At 40.2% G+C, this 19,474-nt stretch overlaps 1 protein-coding gene across 2 annotated transcripts; it reads right to left on the minus strand.

The window, feature by feature from the left end:
- Positions 1-1,729: 1,729 nt before the first annotated feature.
- Positions 1,730-19,408, minus strand: LOC106599333 (protein canopy-1). 2 transcript variants are annotated; one of them, XM_045714680.1, is made up of 6 exons: positions 19,152-19,408; positions 10,310-10,412; positions 7,571-7,686; positions 3,766-3,975; positions 2,794-2,890; positions 1,730-1,901 (listed from the first exon to the last, which is right to left on the minus strand). In XM_045714680.1, exons 2-6 carry the CDS (start codon positions 10,401-10,403, stop codon positions 1,861-1,863), a joined length of 558 nt encoding a protein of 185 aa, XP_045570636.1. In that variant the 5' UTR covers positions 10,404-10,412; positions 19,152-19,408; the 3' UTR covers positions 1,730-1,860. The 2 variants fall into 2 exon arrangements, with proteins under 2 accessions (XP_045570636.1, XP_045570637.1); XM_045714681.1 differs by lacking the exon at positions 19,152-19,408 and adding an exon at positions 17,543-17,565.
- Positions 19,409-19,474: the final 66 nt, after the last annotated feature.

Consider the following 19,474-nt stretch of genomic DNA (forward strand, 5'->3'; position numbering starts at 1 on the left):
TAACATGCGTAAAAATGAGCATTTAGTGGTCCAGTTTGTGCTGCCACTTTGAGCCCCTTGCCAACAGCACCGTGGTAACCCTTGATCTGTCATGAGGTTAAGCTCAAGCCCTAGACATCCAGAGACAGCTATACACACACAAAGAAAAGCTTACACTTTCTTAAACCAGAAAAAACTCCCAACACACAATTTAAAGGAAAATGCAACAAGTTGAAGACTTTTGTTTTGAAAGAACTGGAAGTGCAGTATTGGGAAAATGCTGTAATTCCTGATGGTAATGAAAATTATATATTGTATCTTGTTTGCATTCAAATAGTCTGGTTCATAGGGTTTCATTTGTCACATGTAGCCAGTGAAAGTTTGACGCATACAAAGCTTGACCCATGCATTTGTTCTTTGTTCTTTAGCCAAAGGTTTATGTTTTTCGAAAACTGACCCAAATATTTCCACAAAGAAGTGTAGATACATTTTGCGTAAAACTATACAAAAATTATAAATAACTTCCCCCGAAATTAAAATGTTTAGATCATAAACCCCCAAAATACTTGTGATTATTTGTCATTATTTGATGAAGCTGTGAGGGTCATTATATGAAAATGGAACATTGTCCATGTAGTTAAGCTTTTTCCTGGCATATATAGCACAAAGAAATCTCCTCTGGAGGAAGTGTTCAATCTCTAGGTGAATTTACATCCTGTGTGCTCTGAGATATGAGTGTTATCACAATTTGGATGATAATTTACTTGATTTAGGAACTTAGACTCATTTGTGTTATAGGGAGGTGGTCATATCAGGCCAATGTACAACTATTAAGGCTCTCATGTAGGTTTTTTCCCCCCACTGCAAACATTTTGTAACATTGCAAATTCACCGATAGAGGGAGATCCCATTGGATTCATCTTTCACCTGTTCTGATCTGGAGCTGGGCAATATGGACAAAAATTCATATTGTGATAAATTGCCCGAATTGATGTGATAACGATAAATAGAACGTCCCAGGTCTATTCTGATCTATATCCTTAAAAATGGGTCATAACATCAAGCGTAAAGGTCAAATAACGAAATACAAAACAATACATCTAAAAATAAGATCAATCAAACAGGTGTATTTTTGGGGGGAGGATACATTTTTTAGGAGAAAATGTCATAACATTTGACATACTTCCGCAGATTTTAGAGCTCATAAAGGTTTAAAATGATACCACGACGAATTCAATTGTTGCAGATGACGGGACGTAAGGGGACTGCCCATTTAAAAATCAAGAATAAACTCCCTCCTCCATCCAGGAATCACGGTGAAAATCAAATGCAACGGTTGAATTCTGGACCAAGAACAGGTCTGGATAATCAACACATTCGGAATTCTATAACATCATTCTATAACATAAACTGATCAGCTGATGAAGGTGAAAGCAAAAAAAAATTAATAAAAAAAAAAATTGGCAAAAATTGCTGATCCAGCTAACCTTGACATTGTCTGTAGGATGCCACGCCATCTTTTTGACATGGCTGCCTCCTCAGTCTCTCACAGCTGAGTACACAGCACATTCAAACTTAGCTTTTTCGTTTTTTACACCCATCTTATTATTTTGAGTGCCACTTCTTCCTCCTGCATTTTTAAGAAATGTATCATTTATAAATTAGGCCTACTAGGATTACCTAAAGAAACACACCTGACTTTCTATCTCATGATACAATTCCGTGTATCTGACAACATTATTCCAGCATCTCAATTCAAAATAGAAAACTTTATTTAAAAGAATGCAACTTGATTGATACAATATCCTTCAAGTATTATTTCTTCATTTGAAATATATATCTAAACTGGTCCAATCACCCGCAGCAGAGACGCATGTAAAACTATAGTTCGTCACTCTGGAATTTGGTGCCTTTACAGTGATCTGAAAATGAAATATTGACAAAAATTAGTCCGCCATCTTGTCAGATGGCCTGTTGAAAATAACTATCAATATTTGCAGACATCCAGTAGGTGACACACCATTTACTGCAATGACACTCGCAGAAAAACAAACTACATTATATTGACAAACATACGAGATACGAGCGGTGGTTTCTATTCAGATGATAAATTCCAAATAACTCATACTTCACATAGCACATTCAAACTATCGGCCTACAACCGCAATCTTGTTAAACAAAAATTGCTCTTTTGCTCATCTAATAGAGTATCAGTGTCATATAAGTCCACAACATCATCCTCCAAGACTCTATACCGATTCAAAAACAAACTGTTAAAAATGTTACGCTGCTCTGTTTCAGAACCCTCACTTAACAGGGTTGAAACAAAATGGCGGATCAAAGACGATAGTTATGTAAGGGGGAAATCATGACACTACAAATAGATCTGTTTTAAATGGTAATTGTCTGGATGTATCCATTTTCATATTCTATTTTAGGATGCATAATAAACAAAAGTGGTCATGTTTGTATTCCCTGGTAGGCACACACGGTACTCATCTAAACATGTTTGGGGTAGCGCCATGAAAAATTGCAATATTAAAATGTTACGATAACCAAATAGAGTATTCGCAGGGCAACTGTACTCTGTTCTTTACAAATCAAAGCTCTCCAAAGCCCAAACACCCAGATACTATTTTCTATGAACAAATAATCATTGTAAGTCATTTAAATAAATTCATATAAAAAAGCTAATCAAAACCCAATGGTGTTATACATTTGGGTAATAATGTTAGTAATAACATAGTAACTACGCAGAAAGGGAAAAACAGGAGGCCTGGTGAGTAAGAAACCACAACATGTCTGAAACCGTACCTGATACTTCATTGCATAACTTCTCGACCACATGGTCTGTCTCTTTGGCAAAAAGAGAGATGATATCATCTTCAAATTCCTCCACAATGCTTTCACACTGTAACAGAAGAGAGGGGATGGGTTACCACACAACAGACAGCACACCAGGTCCTCCGCACATGAGAGGTTCACAAGCATGTAGTTTCACACAATAGTGGGCACAGCAGTGAGTGAGACTGCCATTTTTCCTCTCGCCATGCTGTTCAGCCATCTTAGATGACTCATGTAACATAGATAGGCAACACGATTCCAAGTTAGCGATTCCACACACACATCTTTGCGCATCATAAGATTACTTGCTTGTGGTGCCTAACTTGATCTTAAATATGTGCAATTTACATGCAAGAGCTCAAGATAATTGTAAAGGAACAAAGGAAAATACGTTATCGTCTGCATTTTGGGTTAACCCCTGGCACGTCTCCAGAATGAAAAACGTCAACACTGAATGTTACTGTAAAACAAATTATAATCCTAATAATGACAATTTAAAATGCAAGCTTTAATACACATATTTCCAGATGTATTGTCTTTCTATATTACAGACTACGGCGCATGCAATATACCTTAACCAAAGTAAAGTGGAAAAACAATATCAATGTACAGTTTAAAAAGTTACCGGCCCAATTATCAAGAACGTAACTGGATTTCCAGATAAAATGAAGCTGTGATATCAACGACCAAGGCATAACATTGACTTCTGTGCTTTCAAAATTAAATCCAAGTTTACCTCAGTTAACCAAACATAAGAGTTACCCACCGCTACCAATATTTCAATTCATTTTGAAAGTCTAATACTTGAAAAAGTATGTGGACATGCAGAACATAGGAAATAATTTAGCTACATCACATACTAATCTGAATGTTGTATGAAAGCATGACTAAAAATAAATACATTAATATGTGAGTAAATTAATAAATTATTGCCAAACTAACCGCAAATTTTAGGGCATTGGATCCCTCTGGGCCATCAAACTTGAAATTGTTAAAATCAGGAAAATCCCCGGCATCAGAACTTCTTGGAGCAAATCTTTTGTATTGCTTTTTCTTGGTGTCTGGGTCCACATGAAGAGCATAGTCACTCATGCTACCACAAACTCCATCCAGAAGCTCACTCAAGTTGGTCTCAGATCTAGCAAGAGGGACCTGGTGGATAAAGACACAAAAGTATCAAAAAATGTATCAGGTTTAATCTAAATTAAACTTAATTGAGTCCAGTTCTATGACGTTGCTTAGGATCCGTCTGGGTCATGTTGGTGACCCCTAACTACTATTCCCATCACACAAACAACCCCTACTTCCCCTATGCTGGAACTATGACATTTAACCTGTAGAAGTATACCCCTTCCCCTTGGAAACAGGACAAAACATGCAATAGTGTCTAGACAGGTCAAGGTGCACTATGCTCCCGCCCCCGTGGCCTCCCCAGAAGGAGAGAGGGGAAAGGGTGACTGGGTGCAGTGAAAGGGCCGGGGAGGGGGGCTGAGTTAAGGAGCAGGGGGAGGCCTAAACAGCAGCCAAGTGCAGGGTAAACAGTTCAGTCTCATCCTTTGGTCTCTTTTGGTGGTTCATCTTCTCCACCCTCGAATGATCAAAGCAGGAAGTTTTCCTTGTCAATCCCGGTCAAAAGATGCTGGGTGAGGGGAAGGGGGGGCATATTGCAGATGAACTGAATTTTGTGCAATGTAGATATATCCCTGACCCTATTGTCCCCTTTCATCCTCAGTATGGACCCTTCCGGACCCACTGATTACATTACAGAAGCATTTCCCCCTCCTCCTTTTTTTATATCTGACTCTTAGTGACACAAAGGGGCTTCCATGGCTCACTGCCATCTGCTCACAAATAAGATAAAAAGGTCTCAGGGAACTGCCTGAACCCTGCCACACATTTCTCTCCTTTTTCAATGTAAAGGGCAGGAAGCTAGTTGAATGTAGAGAGAGAAATAGTTAACATTGAGGATGGTCTATCAAAGAAAACAAAGGTTTGACGACTTCAACATTAATGTTGAACTGTTAACTAATAAGTTATTGCAAAACAAAAACCAAACAAAGTGGAATATCAAGTGTGCACTGCATTCAGCCATAACAGCAATTATTGGGCTAAAGATGCTAACATGCAATTTTGATATTCTTAGTTTCTATATTTTTATTTTACACCATTAGTGAATTTTATGAATATGTATGATGAGATCTTGACTTAGTTGTTAAGAAACATCTACCTTAAATGTAAAAAATATATAAATAAATAAAAACATCCAGTATTAAAAAAGTCCAACCTAAAGCAGAACCTTATCAAGCAATCCTGAAAATGTTGTGGAATTAAATTCCTTCCTTACCAGTATGAGGGGTTTGAAAGGGACCAGTCAATCACACATTTCCTGAAGAATGAGGAGGGGACTAGGCAGGCCTGGCAGAGAAAAGGCTTCTCAGGGATGCTATCCTCCATTGAATTCCCATTGGAAAACCAGCCATTATTGTAACACTGAGGAAAGGGGCTTTCAATTTCTTGTGAGGATAATATGGACCAATGAAAAACACAAATTAATAAAAACTAGAACCTATTAATGCCACCATTTACAACAATGTGCAACGTTGTTATAGTCTTCGGAAAAGCGATTGCCACAGTATGTACCTTTATCATGACAATCCAGAAATTGAATTTAATGAAGAGTGACAGCAATTTCTCTCTATGGTCCAACCAGAATCATTAAAAGCCATTCATTGAGAATGAATAAATGAATGAAAAAAAACAAATATATATGTACAGAAAAAGTGTAAGACATTAACAACTTCCATCAACTTATTCAATTAAGTTCAATGTCTTTGGCTTAATGATTCATTGTTGTAGGTTTAACATTGTGGTGTGAACCTTGCCTTCAGGGAGCCCCACTGGTTGCTGGAGAGCAAAGGAGACTTAAGACCAGCTAATCTCGTATGATGGAATCTAAGCTTGGACACCCCTCCCTCCTTGATTCAGACAGGGTCAAAAGCCGGTGGGGTGGGGGAGGGTTTCTTTGATTTATGCCCAGAAGTCAAAACAAGCCATTGATTAGCGCAACAGGTAGGCCTACACTTCCATAGGGCAGTTAGTATAGAAGTTGATCAGCCATCACTGTCTGTTGGCCGTTTCACTTCAAGGGCCAATCAGCAGTTAAAACAACAACAAAGTGTTTCCCCCGCCAGCTTTAAGTAAAAAGCTGAGGGATGGGGCTGGAGAAATGTAATCACTCTAATTCATACACAGAGCTATGGATGCAAGGTCTGACCATCCATGATATCAAAATGATAGTTTTAACCATGTTGAGGATAAACAGTGTTTGTTTACATTTACTTTGTTTCTAAACATTGGAGTAAAACAAGCTTTTATTTGGGGTTCTGATGAGTTACTACAGTTCAACTAAGCTCGAGGCATTTTTATGTTATATTTTTCAAGAATCAAATGGGTACATATCATTAATTTATAAGTCCAAAAATGGACGTAGCAACTGCTGATTGCCCCTTTAAAAGTCAGTGTGCTTACTGTTCAGAGCACGGAAATACCAAACTACTTAAGTCATTACTTAACTCTTCTCTTACGAACATTCATTTTGATTCAGTAATTATAGTTGCGCTCTATCATTGCATTCATACACTCTCTCTCCACTAACAACAACAGGGGTAATGCAGAGGCACACCCCCACAGCTTGAGGGCAAACAAAATGGAATATGAACCAAGACTCACATGGGTATAGGAACTGTAATTAGCATTTTTCAAATGAACCCTCTTTTAGAAAACACTTAATGAGAGTCTGTGAATATGACATACGCAGTTGATCCATAGATTGAGCATAATGAACAGGAAGGAATGAGACAATTTGATGTCAAGAGAAGATCAAAACAACTAAAATCTTTATAATACTATGCCTATGGAATGTTTGATTACATTCAAACCAACATGAATGAGAGAACTGGATTTGTCATATTAGGAAATATGTCATAATCCCTTTTACTTGAAAATTAACTTGAAAATGGCTAAGGGGAAGAGGAAAACATGAAGCAGCCTAGCTAAATAAACAGCATGTTATTAGCTATCAATTACCATCAAAAGGGGATTAACCCCTGAGATCAATAGGTGAGCTGACCAGCTAATGACAGTCCCTGGACACAAGGGACATGACACTGGAACACTACCAGGCCTGACCTCTTCACACTACAACAATGCTTGGTTAGGAAAAGAGGAGAAGACAGTGGTTTGAATATCCAGAGGGTTAACCAATAAGCAAAGCTTCTGATTTTGGAAATGTAGCTGAAACACTGTGATAAAGCATTTACCAATGCTTACAAGGACACAAACTGAAATGAAGTTACATACTGATCTTACTTTTGTTATTTTCTTCTGCCGGTATATTTCACAATACACTAAATTCCATTTCTCAAGGTACGAGATCCAGGAAATCGAGCCACGTAATTACCAGACGATTACCGCGGCGCGGCGAACATTCATGTAAGCTCACGAGATCAGGTGGCTTGCGAGGCTACAGGAAACCAGGAACTACTATAAAACCACTAGGCCTAGCCTATGTTTTGTCAAGTATTTTAACTATAAATATGCATTCTATATGAATGATGCATCTATCCAATCTCTAAATTCATAAAATATTTTATTTCCAGGAAGTTCAATCAATAGCCGTATGTGTACTATTAGATGTTTGGCTTCAGTGGAGTGCACTTTGGCAACAAGCTTTTACTTAGGTTGCTACCTTTTTATCAGCCAGGCTCCCATCAGGCTTGAGTCTGAAGGCTCCCACATTGATGGTCTTCTTCGGATCAATCTGACTGATTGAATACTTGAGCTCATCAACAATAGCCCTGCATGCTAAAAGAAACAGATATAGGTTAGTACAATATAGGTCAGGGATATATACAGTTGAAGTCGGAAGTTTACATACACTTAGGTCAGAGTCATTAAAACCCGTTTTTCAACCACTCCACAAATGTCTTGTTAACAAACTACAGTTTTGGCAAGTCAGTTAGGACATCTACTTTGTGCATGACACAAGTCAATTTTCCAACAATTGTTTACAGACAGATTGTTTCACTTATAATTCACTGTATCACAATTCCAGTGGGTCAGAAGTTTACATACACTAAGTTGACAGTGCCTTTAAACAGCTTGGAAAATTCCAGAAAATGATGTCATGGCTTTAGAAGCTTCTGATAGGCTAATTGACATAATTTGAGTCAATTGGAGGTGTACCTGTGGATGTATTTCAAGGCCTGCCTTCAAACTCAGTACCTCTTTGCGTGACATCATGGGAAAATGAAAAGAAATCAGCCATCGTTATGTTTGGAGGAAAAGGGGGAGGCTTGCAAGTCGAAGAACACCATCCCAACCGTGAAGCACGGGGGTGGCAGCATCATGTTGTGGGGGTGCTTTGCTGCAGGAGGGACTGGTGCACTTCACAAAATAGATGGCATCATGAGGATGGAAAATGATGTGTATATATTGAAGCAACATCTCAAGACATCAGTCAGGAAGTTAAAGCTTGGTCGCAAATGGGTCTTCCAAATAGACAATGACCCCAAGCATACTTCCAAAGTTGTGGCAAAATGGCTTAAGGACAACAAAGTCAAGGTATTGGAGTGGCCATCACAAAGCCCTGACCTCAACACTATAGAAAATGTGTGGGCAGAACTGAAAAAGCGTGTGCGAGCAAGGAGGCCTACAAATCTGACTCAGTTACACCAGCTGTCAGGAGGAATGGGCCAAAATTCACCCAACTTATTGTGGGAAGCTTGTGGAAGGCTACCCGAAACGTTTGCCCCAAGTTAAACAATTTAAAGGCAATGCTACCAAATACTAATTGAGTGTATGTAAACTTCGGACCCACTGGGAATGTGATGAAAGAAATAAAAGCTGAAATAAATCATTCTCTCTACTATTATTTACATTTCACATTCTTAAAATAAAGTGGTGATCCTAACTGACCTAAGACAGGGAATTTTTACTAGGATTAAATGTCAGGAATTGTGAAAAACTGAGTTTAAATGTAATTGGCTAAGGTGTATGTAAACTTCCGACTTAAACTGTAGACCCATAGTATGCCCACAGATAAAGAAAAGTAAAACTGTTCAAATGAAATAAGCTTGACAGACTGATGATTAACAGAATGACAGCAACATTGAGATACTACTAGAAACACAAGTAAATAAGCAATTATATTTACAGAACTGTTGATAAGAAAACATACAGTACTTAGCTCAAAATATGATAACATTTTTAATAAAATGTTACTAAAATGCTACTTTTGTTACTTTTTCATTTAACAAAAGTCTTAATACTAACATAAGCATCAAAGGAAATGCAAAAACATGACTAGAGCCATGCAATACTATTTTGTATACTGAAATCTCCTTATATGTCCACATTCCACACTCTCGAATTTGCTATCCTTTACATTTTATTCAAGACCATTTCAATTATTAAGTGTTACGATCAAGCAAAGCTCAATTCAATGAGTATGTATGAAAACTGCTGTAAAAAGTGTGAAAGCCTCGTCTTTTTACGAGGTCCAAATAAAATGTATATAAATTATATCAACACCAAAGTAAATGAACCTCTTACCCCTGAGAATGGTAAGTTAGATAGCATCCAGTCACTCTTTAATTAAAAATGGAGGCTTTGGTCGTTGTTTTTTTTTGGTTTTTTAATCAGACCTACAATTGGGGGTAATGCTTCACTAAGAATTGTACAGGATTTTCATGCCAGATGTCAGACTATGGCTGGAGGGCTTCTAACAGTTCTTAAAATGTCATTGATACTATGATGCACAGTAGGCTACACTAATGGCGTACTGTGCTGAGAGTTTGCATTGGTAGCTTGACAAGTGTTACAGTCATGCAAGGATGACTCCAAGGTTTGTTAAGACTAGTGTTGGTGTTGCTGTAGTGTTCAAAGAAAGAAAATGGCCATGTGATGAGCTGCCTTCCACCAAGTTTAATTTGGTTTTGTAAAATAAAATTACTAAAACTATGTATTAACTGAAAACGTTGAATTATGATTAAAGTTTTCCATAGTGCTCCTTTTATATTTTTAGATAAAGAACATTGGAACTTGTCTCTGTCATTCGTACACTTTTGAAATTCAACAGAAATATTTTCAAACTGCACAAAAAAAACACTTCAAATGAAATGATTGTATGTGTAAATTGTGTTTAGCAAAGGTTAAAAACTAAACGGTTGATAATCAAGAAAACGATCAAATCTAGAATAGGAAATTGCTGCCCTGGCAGGTCAAATGATATGAAACGAGCTTACAAGACATTCGTTTCTTGAGTCAACTTTCACAAAAGTTGATATTTTATGACAATACTTGTTCACTATGCAAATCTGTAGTCTGCATTGGCTATAAATAAGTATTGCATTACATGTACATCCTGAAAACCCCATATCTAATAGGTAGAAAAGGATAAAGTGGACAAATAAACATCCCAATTTACCTGAACAATACAGCACCTTGTCTTTTTTCCCTTCAGTAGTTTCGATTAAGATACTCATTGCCATCAAGGCAATTTTTATAATCCATGATGCCATATTTGTTGCCTGAGGGAAAGAGATATGTATAAAGCAAACAAGCAAAGCCAATTCATTATACGAATACAAAAAAGGTATTTGCCATTCATCGCCTCTCCCGCAGTCTATATAGAAAGTCATATTCTGAAATCAGTTTGGGAGGCAAATAACTGTAAAAGTTGCCTTTCTTAAAAAAGAAAATATAAAAAAATAAAGGATTTTCACAAACTGTCTAGACATAAAAAAAAAAAAGTGTTGCGCTTCATGTGTTACTCAATCTGTGAAGGGGTATAATTGTACAGAGGCCGAGAATAAGTAGGTTTAACATGGGCCACAAAACTGACTGCCTCTCCACAAGTGTGTCAGGGGTTAGCCACAACTTGGCCAAGTTGGCCAATCTTTAGACAAAATATTCAAACAGAACTTAGTCTACAACTTCAAGCTGGTAATGAAAAGCAGGCTATTGAAAAATAGCGGCACTGGAAGAGAGTGGCCATGGATGTAAACAAATACTGAATATAAAATAAAATGGTTATTTGTCACATGCGCCGAATACGACAGGTGTAGGTAGACCTTACCGTGAAATGCTTACTTACAAGCCCTTAACCAACAATGCAGTTAAGAAAATAGAGTTAAGAAAATATTGACTAAATAAACTAAAGTAAAACTATTTTTTTTATAAATAAATAAAATTTAACACAATAAAATAACAATAACGAGGCTATATACAGGGGGTACCGGTACAGAGTCAAATCAAATTGTATTGGTCACATACACGTGTTTAGCAGGCTGTATCACATCCGGCCGTGATCGGGTGTCCCATAGGGCGGCGCACAATTGGCCCAGCGTCATCCGAGTTTGGTCGGGGTAGGCCATCATTGTAAAGAAGAATTTGTTCTTAACTGACTTGCCTAGTTAAATAAAAGTTACACACATTGCGGGTGTAGTGAAATGGTGGTGCTTCTAGTTCTGACAATGCAGCAATATCTAACAAGTAATATCCAACAATTCTACAACATATACCCAATGCACACAGAGCGGCATAGACTAAGATACAGTAGAATAGTATAGAATACAGTATATACATATGAGATGAGTAATGCAAGATATGCAAACATCATTAAGTGACATTATTAAAGTGACTAGTGTTCCATTTATTAAAGTGGCCAATGATTTAAAATCTGTGAATATAGGCAGCAGCCTCTCAGTGCTAGTGATGGCTATTTAACAGTCTGATGGCCTTGAGATAGAAGCTGTTTTTCAGTCTCTCGGTCCCAGCTTTGATGCACCTGTACTGAACTCGCCTTCTGAATGATGGTGAACAGGCAGTGGCTCGGGTGGTTGTTGTCCTTGATGATATTTTTGGCCTTCCTGTGACATCGGGTGCTGTAGGTGTCCTGGAGGGCAAGTAGTTTGCCCCCGGTGATGCGTTGTGCAGACCGCACCACCCTCTGGAGAGCCCTGTGGTTGTGGGCGGTGCAGTTGCTGTACCAGGCGGTGATACAGCCCGACAATATCCTCTCAATTGTGCATCTGTAAAAGTTTGTGAGGGTTTTAAGTGACAAGAACAATTTATTCAGCCTCTCGAGGTTGAAGAGGTGCTGTTGTGCCTTCTTCACCACATTATCTGTGTGGGTGGACAATTTCAGTTTGTCAGTGATGTAACACGCCGAACAACTTAAAACTTTCCACCTTCTCCACTGCTGTCCTGTCGATGTGGATGCTCCCTCTGCTGTTTGCTTTAGTCCACGATCATCTCCTTTGTTTAGTTGACGTTGAGTGATAAGTTATTTTCCTGGCACCACATTCCCAGAGCCTCGTCGTCGTTGTTGGTAATCAAGCCTACTACTGTTGTGTCGTCTGCGAACTTGATGATTGAGTTAGAGGCGTGCTTGGCCACGCAGGCATGGATGAACAGGGAGTACAGAAGGGGGCGGAGTACGCACCCTTGTGGGGTGCCTGGGTTGAGGATCAATGTGCGGGGATACAGGTTAGTCGAGGTAATTTGTACATGTAGGTAGATAGATACATAATAAACAGCGAGTACCAACAGTGTAAAAACAAAACAAATGCAAATAGTCCGGGTGGCCATTTGATTAATTGTAGAAGCTGTTTTGGACCTTTAGGACCTAGACTTGGTGCTCCGGTACCACTTGCTGTGCGGTAGCAGAAAGAACAGTCTATGACTTGTGTGACTGGAGTCTTTGGCAATATTTAGGGCCTTCCTCTGACACTGCCTAGTATATAGGTCCTGGATGGCAGGAAGCTTGGCCCCAATGATGTACTGGGCTGTACACACTACCCTCTGTAGCGCCTTACAGTCGGATGCCGAGCAGTTGCCATACCAGGCAGTATGGCATCTCGGGACACATGCCAAATCTTTTCAGTCTCCTGAACGGGAAAAGGCGTTGTCGTGCCCTCTTCACAAATTTCTTGGTGTGTTTGGACCATGATAGTTTGTTGGTGATGTGGACACCAAGGAACTTGAAGCTCTCAACCTGCTCCACTACAGCCTTGTAGATGACAATGGGGGTGTGCTCGGTCCTCCTTTTCATGTAGTCCACGATCATCTCCTTTGTCTTGCTCACGTTGAGGGAGAAGTGGTTGTCCTGGCACCACACTGCCAGGTCTCTGACCTCCTCGCTATAGGCTGTCTCATCGTTGTCGGTGATAAGGCCTACCACCGTTGTGTCATCAGGAAACTTAATGATGGTGTTGGAGTTGTGTTTGGCCATGCACTCTTGGGTGAACAAGGAGCACAGTTGGGGACTAAGCACTCACCCCTGAGGGGCCCCTGTGTCGAGGATCAGCATGGCAGATGTGTTGTTGCCTACCCATACCACCTGGGTGCGACCCATCAGGAAGAACAGGATCCAGTTGCAGAGGGAGGTGTTTAGTCCCAGGGTCCTTAGCTTAGTGATGAGCTTTGTGGGCACTGTGGTGTTGAACGCTAAGCTGTAGTCAATGAACAGCATTCTCACATAGGTGTTCCTTTTGTCCAGGTGGGCAAGGGCAGTGTGGAGTGCAATTGAGATTGCGTCAACTGTGGATCTGTTGTGGCAGTATGTGAATTGGAGTGGGTCTAGGGTTTCTGTGATGTTGATGTGAGCCATGACCAGCTTTTCAAAACACTTCATGGCTACCGATGTGAGTGCTACGGGGCAGTAGTCATTTAGGAAGGTTACCTTTGCTTTCTTGGGCACAGGGACTATGGTGGTCTGCTTGAAAGATGTAGGTATTACAGACTCGGTCAGGGAGAGATTGAAAATGTCAGTGAAGACACTTGTCAGTTGGTCCGTGCATGCTCTGAGTACACGTCCTGGTAATCCGTCTGGCCCTGTGGCCTTGTGAATGTTGACCTGTTTAACCTGTTAGGGCTAGGGGGTAGTATTTACACGGCCGGATAAAAAATGTACCCGATTTAATCTGGTTACTACTCCTGCCCAGTAACTAGAATATGCATATAATTATTGGCTTTGGATAGAAAACACCCTAAAGTTTCTAAAACTGTTTGAATGGTGTCTGTGAGTATAACAGAACTCATATGGCAGGCAAAAACCTGAGAAGATTTCATGCAGGAAGTGGCCTGTCTGACAAGGTGTTGTTGTTCTTGCCTCTGTTTATTGAAGAGTCAGGATCTTAGCTGTAACGTGACACTTCCTACGGCTCAAATAGGCTCTCAGAGCCCGGGAAAAAGCTGAACGATGTCGAGGCAGCCCCAGGCTGAAACACATAATCGCCTTTGCCAAGTGGCCGATCAGAGGACAAAGGAATTAGGCGCGTGCCCGAGTCGACCCCATGCTGTATTTTCTTTCGGCTGTTTACCTAATTGCAGATTCCCGGTCGGAATATTATCGCTTTTTTACGATAAAAATGGCATAAAAATTGATTGTAAACAGCGGTTGACATGCTTCGAAGTACGGTAATGAAATATTTAGAAATCTTTTGTCACGAAATGCGCCGTGCGCGTGACCCTTATTTACCATTCGGATAGTGTCCTGAACGCACGAACAAAACGCCGCTGTTGGAACATAACTATGGATTATTTTGGACCAAACCAACATTTGTTATTGAAGTAGAAGTCCTGGGAGTGCATTCTGACGAAGAACAGGAAAGGTAATCAAACTTTTCTAATAGTAAATCTGATTTTGGTGAAGGCTAAACTTGCTGGGTGTCTAAATAGCTAGCCCTGTGATACCGGGCTATCTACTTAGAATATTGCAAAATGTGCTTTCACCGAAAAGCTATTTTAAAATCGGACATATCGAGTGCATAGAGGAGTTCTGTATCTATAATTCTTAAAATAATTGTTATGCTTTTTGTGAACGTTTATCGTGAGTAATTTTGTAAATTGTTAGTGAATTCGCCGGAAGTTTGCGGGGGGTATGCTAGTTCTGAACGTCACATGCTAATGTAAAAAGCTGGTTTTTGATATAAATATGAACTTGATTGAACAAAACATGCATGTATTGTATAACATAATGTCCTAGGTGTGTCATCTGATGAAGATCATCAAAGGTTAGTGCTGCATTTAGCTGTCTTCTGGGTTTTTGTGACATTATATGCTAGCTTCAAAAATGGGTGTCTGATTATTTCTGGCTGGGTACTCTGCTGACATAATCTAATGTTTTGCTTTCGTTGTAAAGCCTTTTTGAAATCGGACAGTGTGGTTAGATTAACGGGAGTCTTGTCTTTAAATAGCTGTAAAATAGTCATATGTTTGAGAAATTGAAGTAATAGCATTTCTAAGGTATTTGAAAATCGCGCCACAGGATTCAACTGGCTGTTACGTAGGTGGGACGATTTGGTGCCACCTAGCCCAGAGAGGTTAAAAGGTCTTACTCACGTCGGCTACGGACAGCGTGATCACAGTCGACCGGAACAGCTGGCGCTTTCATGCATGCTTCAGTGTTAATTTCCTCGAAGCAAGCATAAAAGGCATTTAGCCCGCTGGTAGGCTCAGGTCACTGGACAGCTCACGGCTGAGTTTCCCTTTGTAGTTTGTAATAGTTTGCAAGCCCTGCCACATCCGACGAGTGTCAGAGCTGGTGTAGTAGGAGTCAATCTTGTGTCCTGTATTGACGCTTTGCCTGTTTGATGGTTCGTCTGAGGGCATAGCGGAATTTCTTCTAAGCGTCCGGATTAGGGTCCCACTCGTTGAAAGCGGCAGCTCTCGCCTTTAGCTTGGTGCGGATGTTGCCTGTAATCCATGGCTTCTGGTTGGGATATGTACGTACGGTCACTGTGGGGATATGCATGTCGTTGATGCACTTATTGATGAAGCCGGTGACTGAGGTGCTATACTCCTCAATGCCATTGGATGAATCCCGGAACATATTCCAGTCTGTGCTAGCAAAACAGTCCTGTAGCGTAGCATCCGCATCATCTGACCACTTCCGTATTGAGCGAGTCACTGGTACTTCCTGCTTTAGTTTTTGCTTGTAAACAGGAAGTTAGAATTATGGTCAGATTATTTAATTGGAGGGTGAGGTAGAGCTTTGTACACATCTCTGTGTCTGGAGTAAAGTTGATTTTGTTTTATTCCCTTTGGTTACACATGTGACATGCTGGTAGAAATGAGGTAAAACGGATATAAGTTTGCCTGCATTAAAGTCCCTGGCCACTAGGAGCGCCACTTCTGGATGAGCATTTTCTTGTTTGCTTATGGCCTTAATCAGCTTGTTGAGTGCGGTCTTGTGGTGGTAAATATACGTCTACAAAAAATATAGATGAAAACTCTCTTGGTAGATAGAGTACCTCATGATTAGCTGTAGACCACACTACCTCAGGTGAGCAATACCTCGAGACTACCTTAATATTAGACATTGCGCACCAGCTGCTGTCTTGCCGATGCACGGAAAACCCAGCCAACTGTATATTATCCATGTCGTCGTTCAGACACGACTCGGTGAAACATAAGATATTACAGTTTGTCCCGTTAGTAGGCTAGTCTTGAACGGAGCTTCTCCAGTTTATTCTCCAGTGATTGCACGTTGGCCAATAGAATGGATGGTAGAGGCGGGTTACCCACTCGCCGACAAATTCTCACAAGGCACCCTTGATCTCCGCTCCCTGTATTTCCTTATTTTCTTCATGCGAATGAATACTACCACAACGTGGTCGTTTTGCACCTTGGTCTAGCAAAAAGTTAAGAGTGTGGTCAATGATGAATGTTTGTAGAGTTTGTGGATAAACTAGTGGAGTGTAAATAGACCCTTAAACTAGTCACACCAAGTCCCTCACTCCAGTGCAAAATTCTATATATATGTCTTCGGTGATGTATTTTGAGTGGATGCTGAAGCTGAACAACGTTTGAATGAGAGAAAACATAATTGTAATCTACCAGTGTTGTTACGGGGTTGTTAGCCTAGATCTTTTGGAGGCCTGCGGATCAAAATCCCCCGCTCATGCTGTAAACACAGTCCAGTTCAAAGTAAATGGCACAGATCCATATATGGCAATGGTCTATTTGCATATAGGCCTACTGCAGCTCTGATTGTTTATGCCGCACAAGTCTGTGTAGAGTACGGACTGAGCCGTGCATGTCAATGTAATAGAATCCTACTCCTATGCGTTCTGTCTACAACAAAATGTCTTGAATAGTTTGTTTTGTTTCAGTATGTTGCATTGAAAGTGGCTAATATTGTGTTGATTAGATCACAATTGCCACAGAGACGTTCAGTGTTAACAGGGAAAACTCCAGAACAGTGGTCACCAACCTTTTCTGAGTTAAGATCACTTTGAGTCTAAACGCAAGCCAAGATATACCACTCAGATTTTTTTTTTACGACATAAAAAGCGTAAGCCTATGCAACATTAACCAATTAAAAACAGCACTGTAGCAATGACGTTTGTCAGTAAGCTATAGGCCCAATACATTATCACCGCATTTTGACTTTACTTGAATTGCCCTGCCAATGCATTGCTGTTCTGACATTTTTTAAATTATATTTAAACATTTGAGTTAGGCTGTATGATCACACCAGTAATAGATCTGTTGTTGTATTACTTGTGAGGCACAGCTGAGTGAGCATACATTTAAAACATTTGCTTTTTATTTTACTGGGCTGATGGTGCATGCATCTGATGGTCAGTCTCAGTGGAGGGAGAGAGCAGCAGGCTGAGGGTCCGCCTCTGAGCATCCCTCCGCACTCCCTTACCTCCACTGACCAAAAAGGAGCACCGTCTTCCAGCTGATGGTGAAACTCGAGTCTCACAGCATTATTTCTGCCTCATGCACAAATTCATGTTGTTACTCCTATGAACAGAGAAAGTGAAATTTTCCTTGATATTAAAAAAGACCCAAGTCGCTAATAAATTACAACAACGCAAGCCTATAGATAAACTTTCCTACTCATTCATTACTTCTGCAGTGCTTGTTGTAGCGCTAAGTGGAAATAGGAAGAACGCACATTATGGCTTATAAAAGTGTTGAATACAAAGTATTGACACTTCTGAGTAAGAACTTAAACATGAACTCACTCATAAAAACAGCAGCTCTTCGCTGTATTCGTTGGCTCTCTCTCTAGTCGTGGTTTTGAAACGTTTTGAAATCTCACAGTATCAACTTTGCTGTAGCTTTCTTTGATGCCTGCTACGTTACTGCAGACACGGTAATCTGAGCCCATCCGATTGTCCAGCGGAAGGCCTATAGTGCACTTGATTTGCTCTCTTGGCCCGCTTGGAAGGCAAGGTTTGTTCTTTCAGACACATGAAATGGTTCGAAATGGTTAAAAATGGCAACAGTTGCCTACCCAGCTTAATCACCAACAGCCCGAGACGAAAATAAAATAGGAACACAAGGCTTTCTAGTTTTGTTTTTTACAGAAATGTTTGTCAATCGACTACGAAGGCCTTGGTTATCGACCGGTTGGTGACCCGTTCTAGAAAGTTGTGTGAAGTTCGATCTCGTGCTTCTCTCTGTGGGCTAATATGTCTTCTGCACGGCAGTCCCGGGGGACTATCTGTTGCTCCATGTAGTGAATCTGTTATTGACTGCGTTTGTATGGGCTAATAGCAGTAAAACCAAACATATTTTTCATAAAATATAATTTTTTGGATACTTCAAGGGGTATTAAAATTCAAAATCAAAATGATCCCAGGTATGACCTTCTTAAAACAATTCCATATAGCTTAGTAGTAACCCCCAGCTTAGACAGGGTTTAGACAGAAATATATATTGTTAGAGTAGACGACCTTGTGCATTTCAGGTAAAATAACAACCCAATGTTTATATCCCAGGACAAATTAGCTAGCAACAGCAAGTTAGCTAAATTGCCATATATTATTAATGCTTTTCGACCTGTCCACAAATTAATATAGTTGGTTCAGAGTTCGTTTTGATATTTCAACCTGCGTGTCCTGATCGCGTCTGGTGTTGATGGACAAAATAAACATGCGCGCGATGGCGGACTCACGCCCGCGAGAGGCCACGCAGACGCGCGCGAGCAATGTGGGTGCAATGATTGAATAACATGTATGTGTACATTTATTTTGCGACGCAAGCGGTGTGGCCCATACATACTGATCAACATGTCACTGGCGTCCAGTCGACGTTTTGAACGCGTCAAAATACGAAGACTGCGTTGAATGCAGCATAGAGAGCCAAAATAAAGTTGTCGGGCAGCCTTTTTTCATGTAGCCTACGTAGGGTAAAAACATTATGAAGACAGACCAAAAGCTATCCTGACATGAACTAACAATTCCATCAGTCAAGTAGCATAATAGGCGACTAGCTTGCAATAGACCCTTGGCTAGACGTGAACTTACCTGTTTCAACGGTCAGGTAAGTGAGAATGAGGAACAACTTTTCAGCACGGTAGGCTATAGCGGTGAAGTCGGACTTCAGACCCCAGGGACAACGTTGTGGATTCTGATTGAACATAAAACAAACGGCTAAAGTGAAGTTATTTTTTTACTCTTCATCTGTTTTGAATGAAACATGATCGTCTACCTTAGTCTACTGACAGTGTATGCGTACATGCTTGTTCCAGGAGTTGCCACGTTCAGCTAGGAAACAACAATGACATCTGAGTGAGCCAATGGTATTGCGTAAACTCAGCACATTATAGCCAATGACTGAACGCTGCCTC

The sequence above is a fragment of the Salmo salar genome, chromosome ssa03 (assembly GCF_905237065.1).
Source record: "Salmo salar chromosome ssa03, Ssal_v3.1, whole genome shotgun sequence".
In the NCBI taxonomy this organism is placed as follows: domain Eukaryota; kingdom Metazoa; phylum Chordata; class Actinopteri; order Salmoniformes; family Salmonidae; genus Salmo; species Salmo salar.

What these genes read in the sequence shown, in the direction of transcription:
- LOC106599333 (XM_045714680.1), bottom strand. Translation starts at nt 10,403, where the DNA reads ATGGCATCATGGATTATAAAAATTGCCTTGATGGCAATGAGTATCTTA. An exon ending in CAAGGTGCTGTATTGTTCAG is followed by an intron (nt 7,687 to 10,309) that starts GTAAATTGGGAT and finishes TGTTTCTTTTAG; the next exon opens with CATGCAGGGCTATTGTTGAT. An exon ending in GGAGCCTGGCTGATAAAAAG is followed by an intron (nt 3,976 to 7,570) that starts GTAGCAACCTAA and finishes TTTATCCACCAG; the next exon opens with GTCCCTCTTGCTAGATCTGA.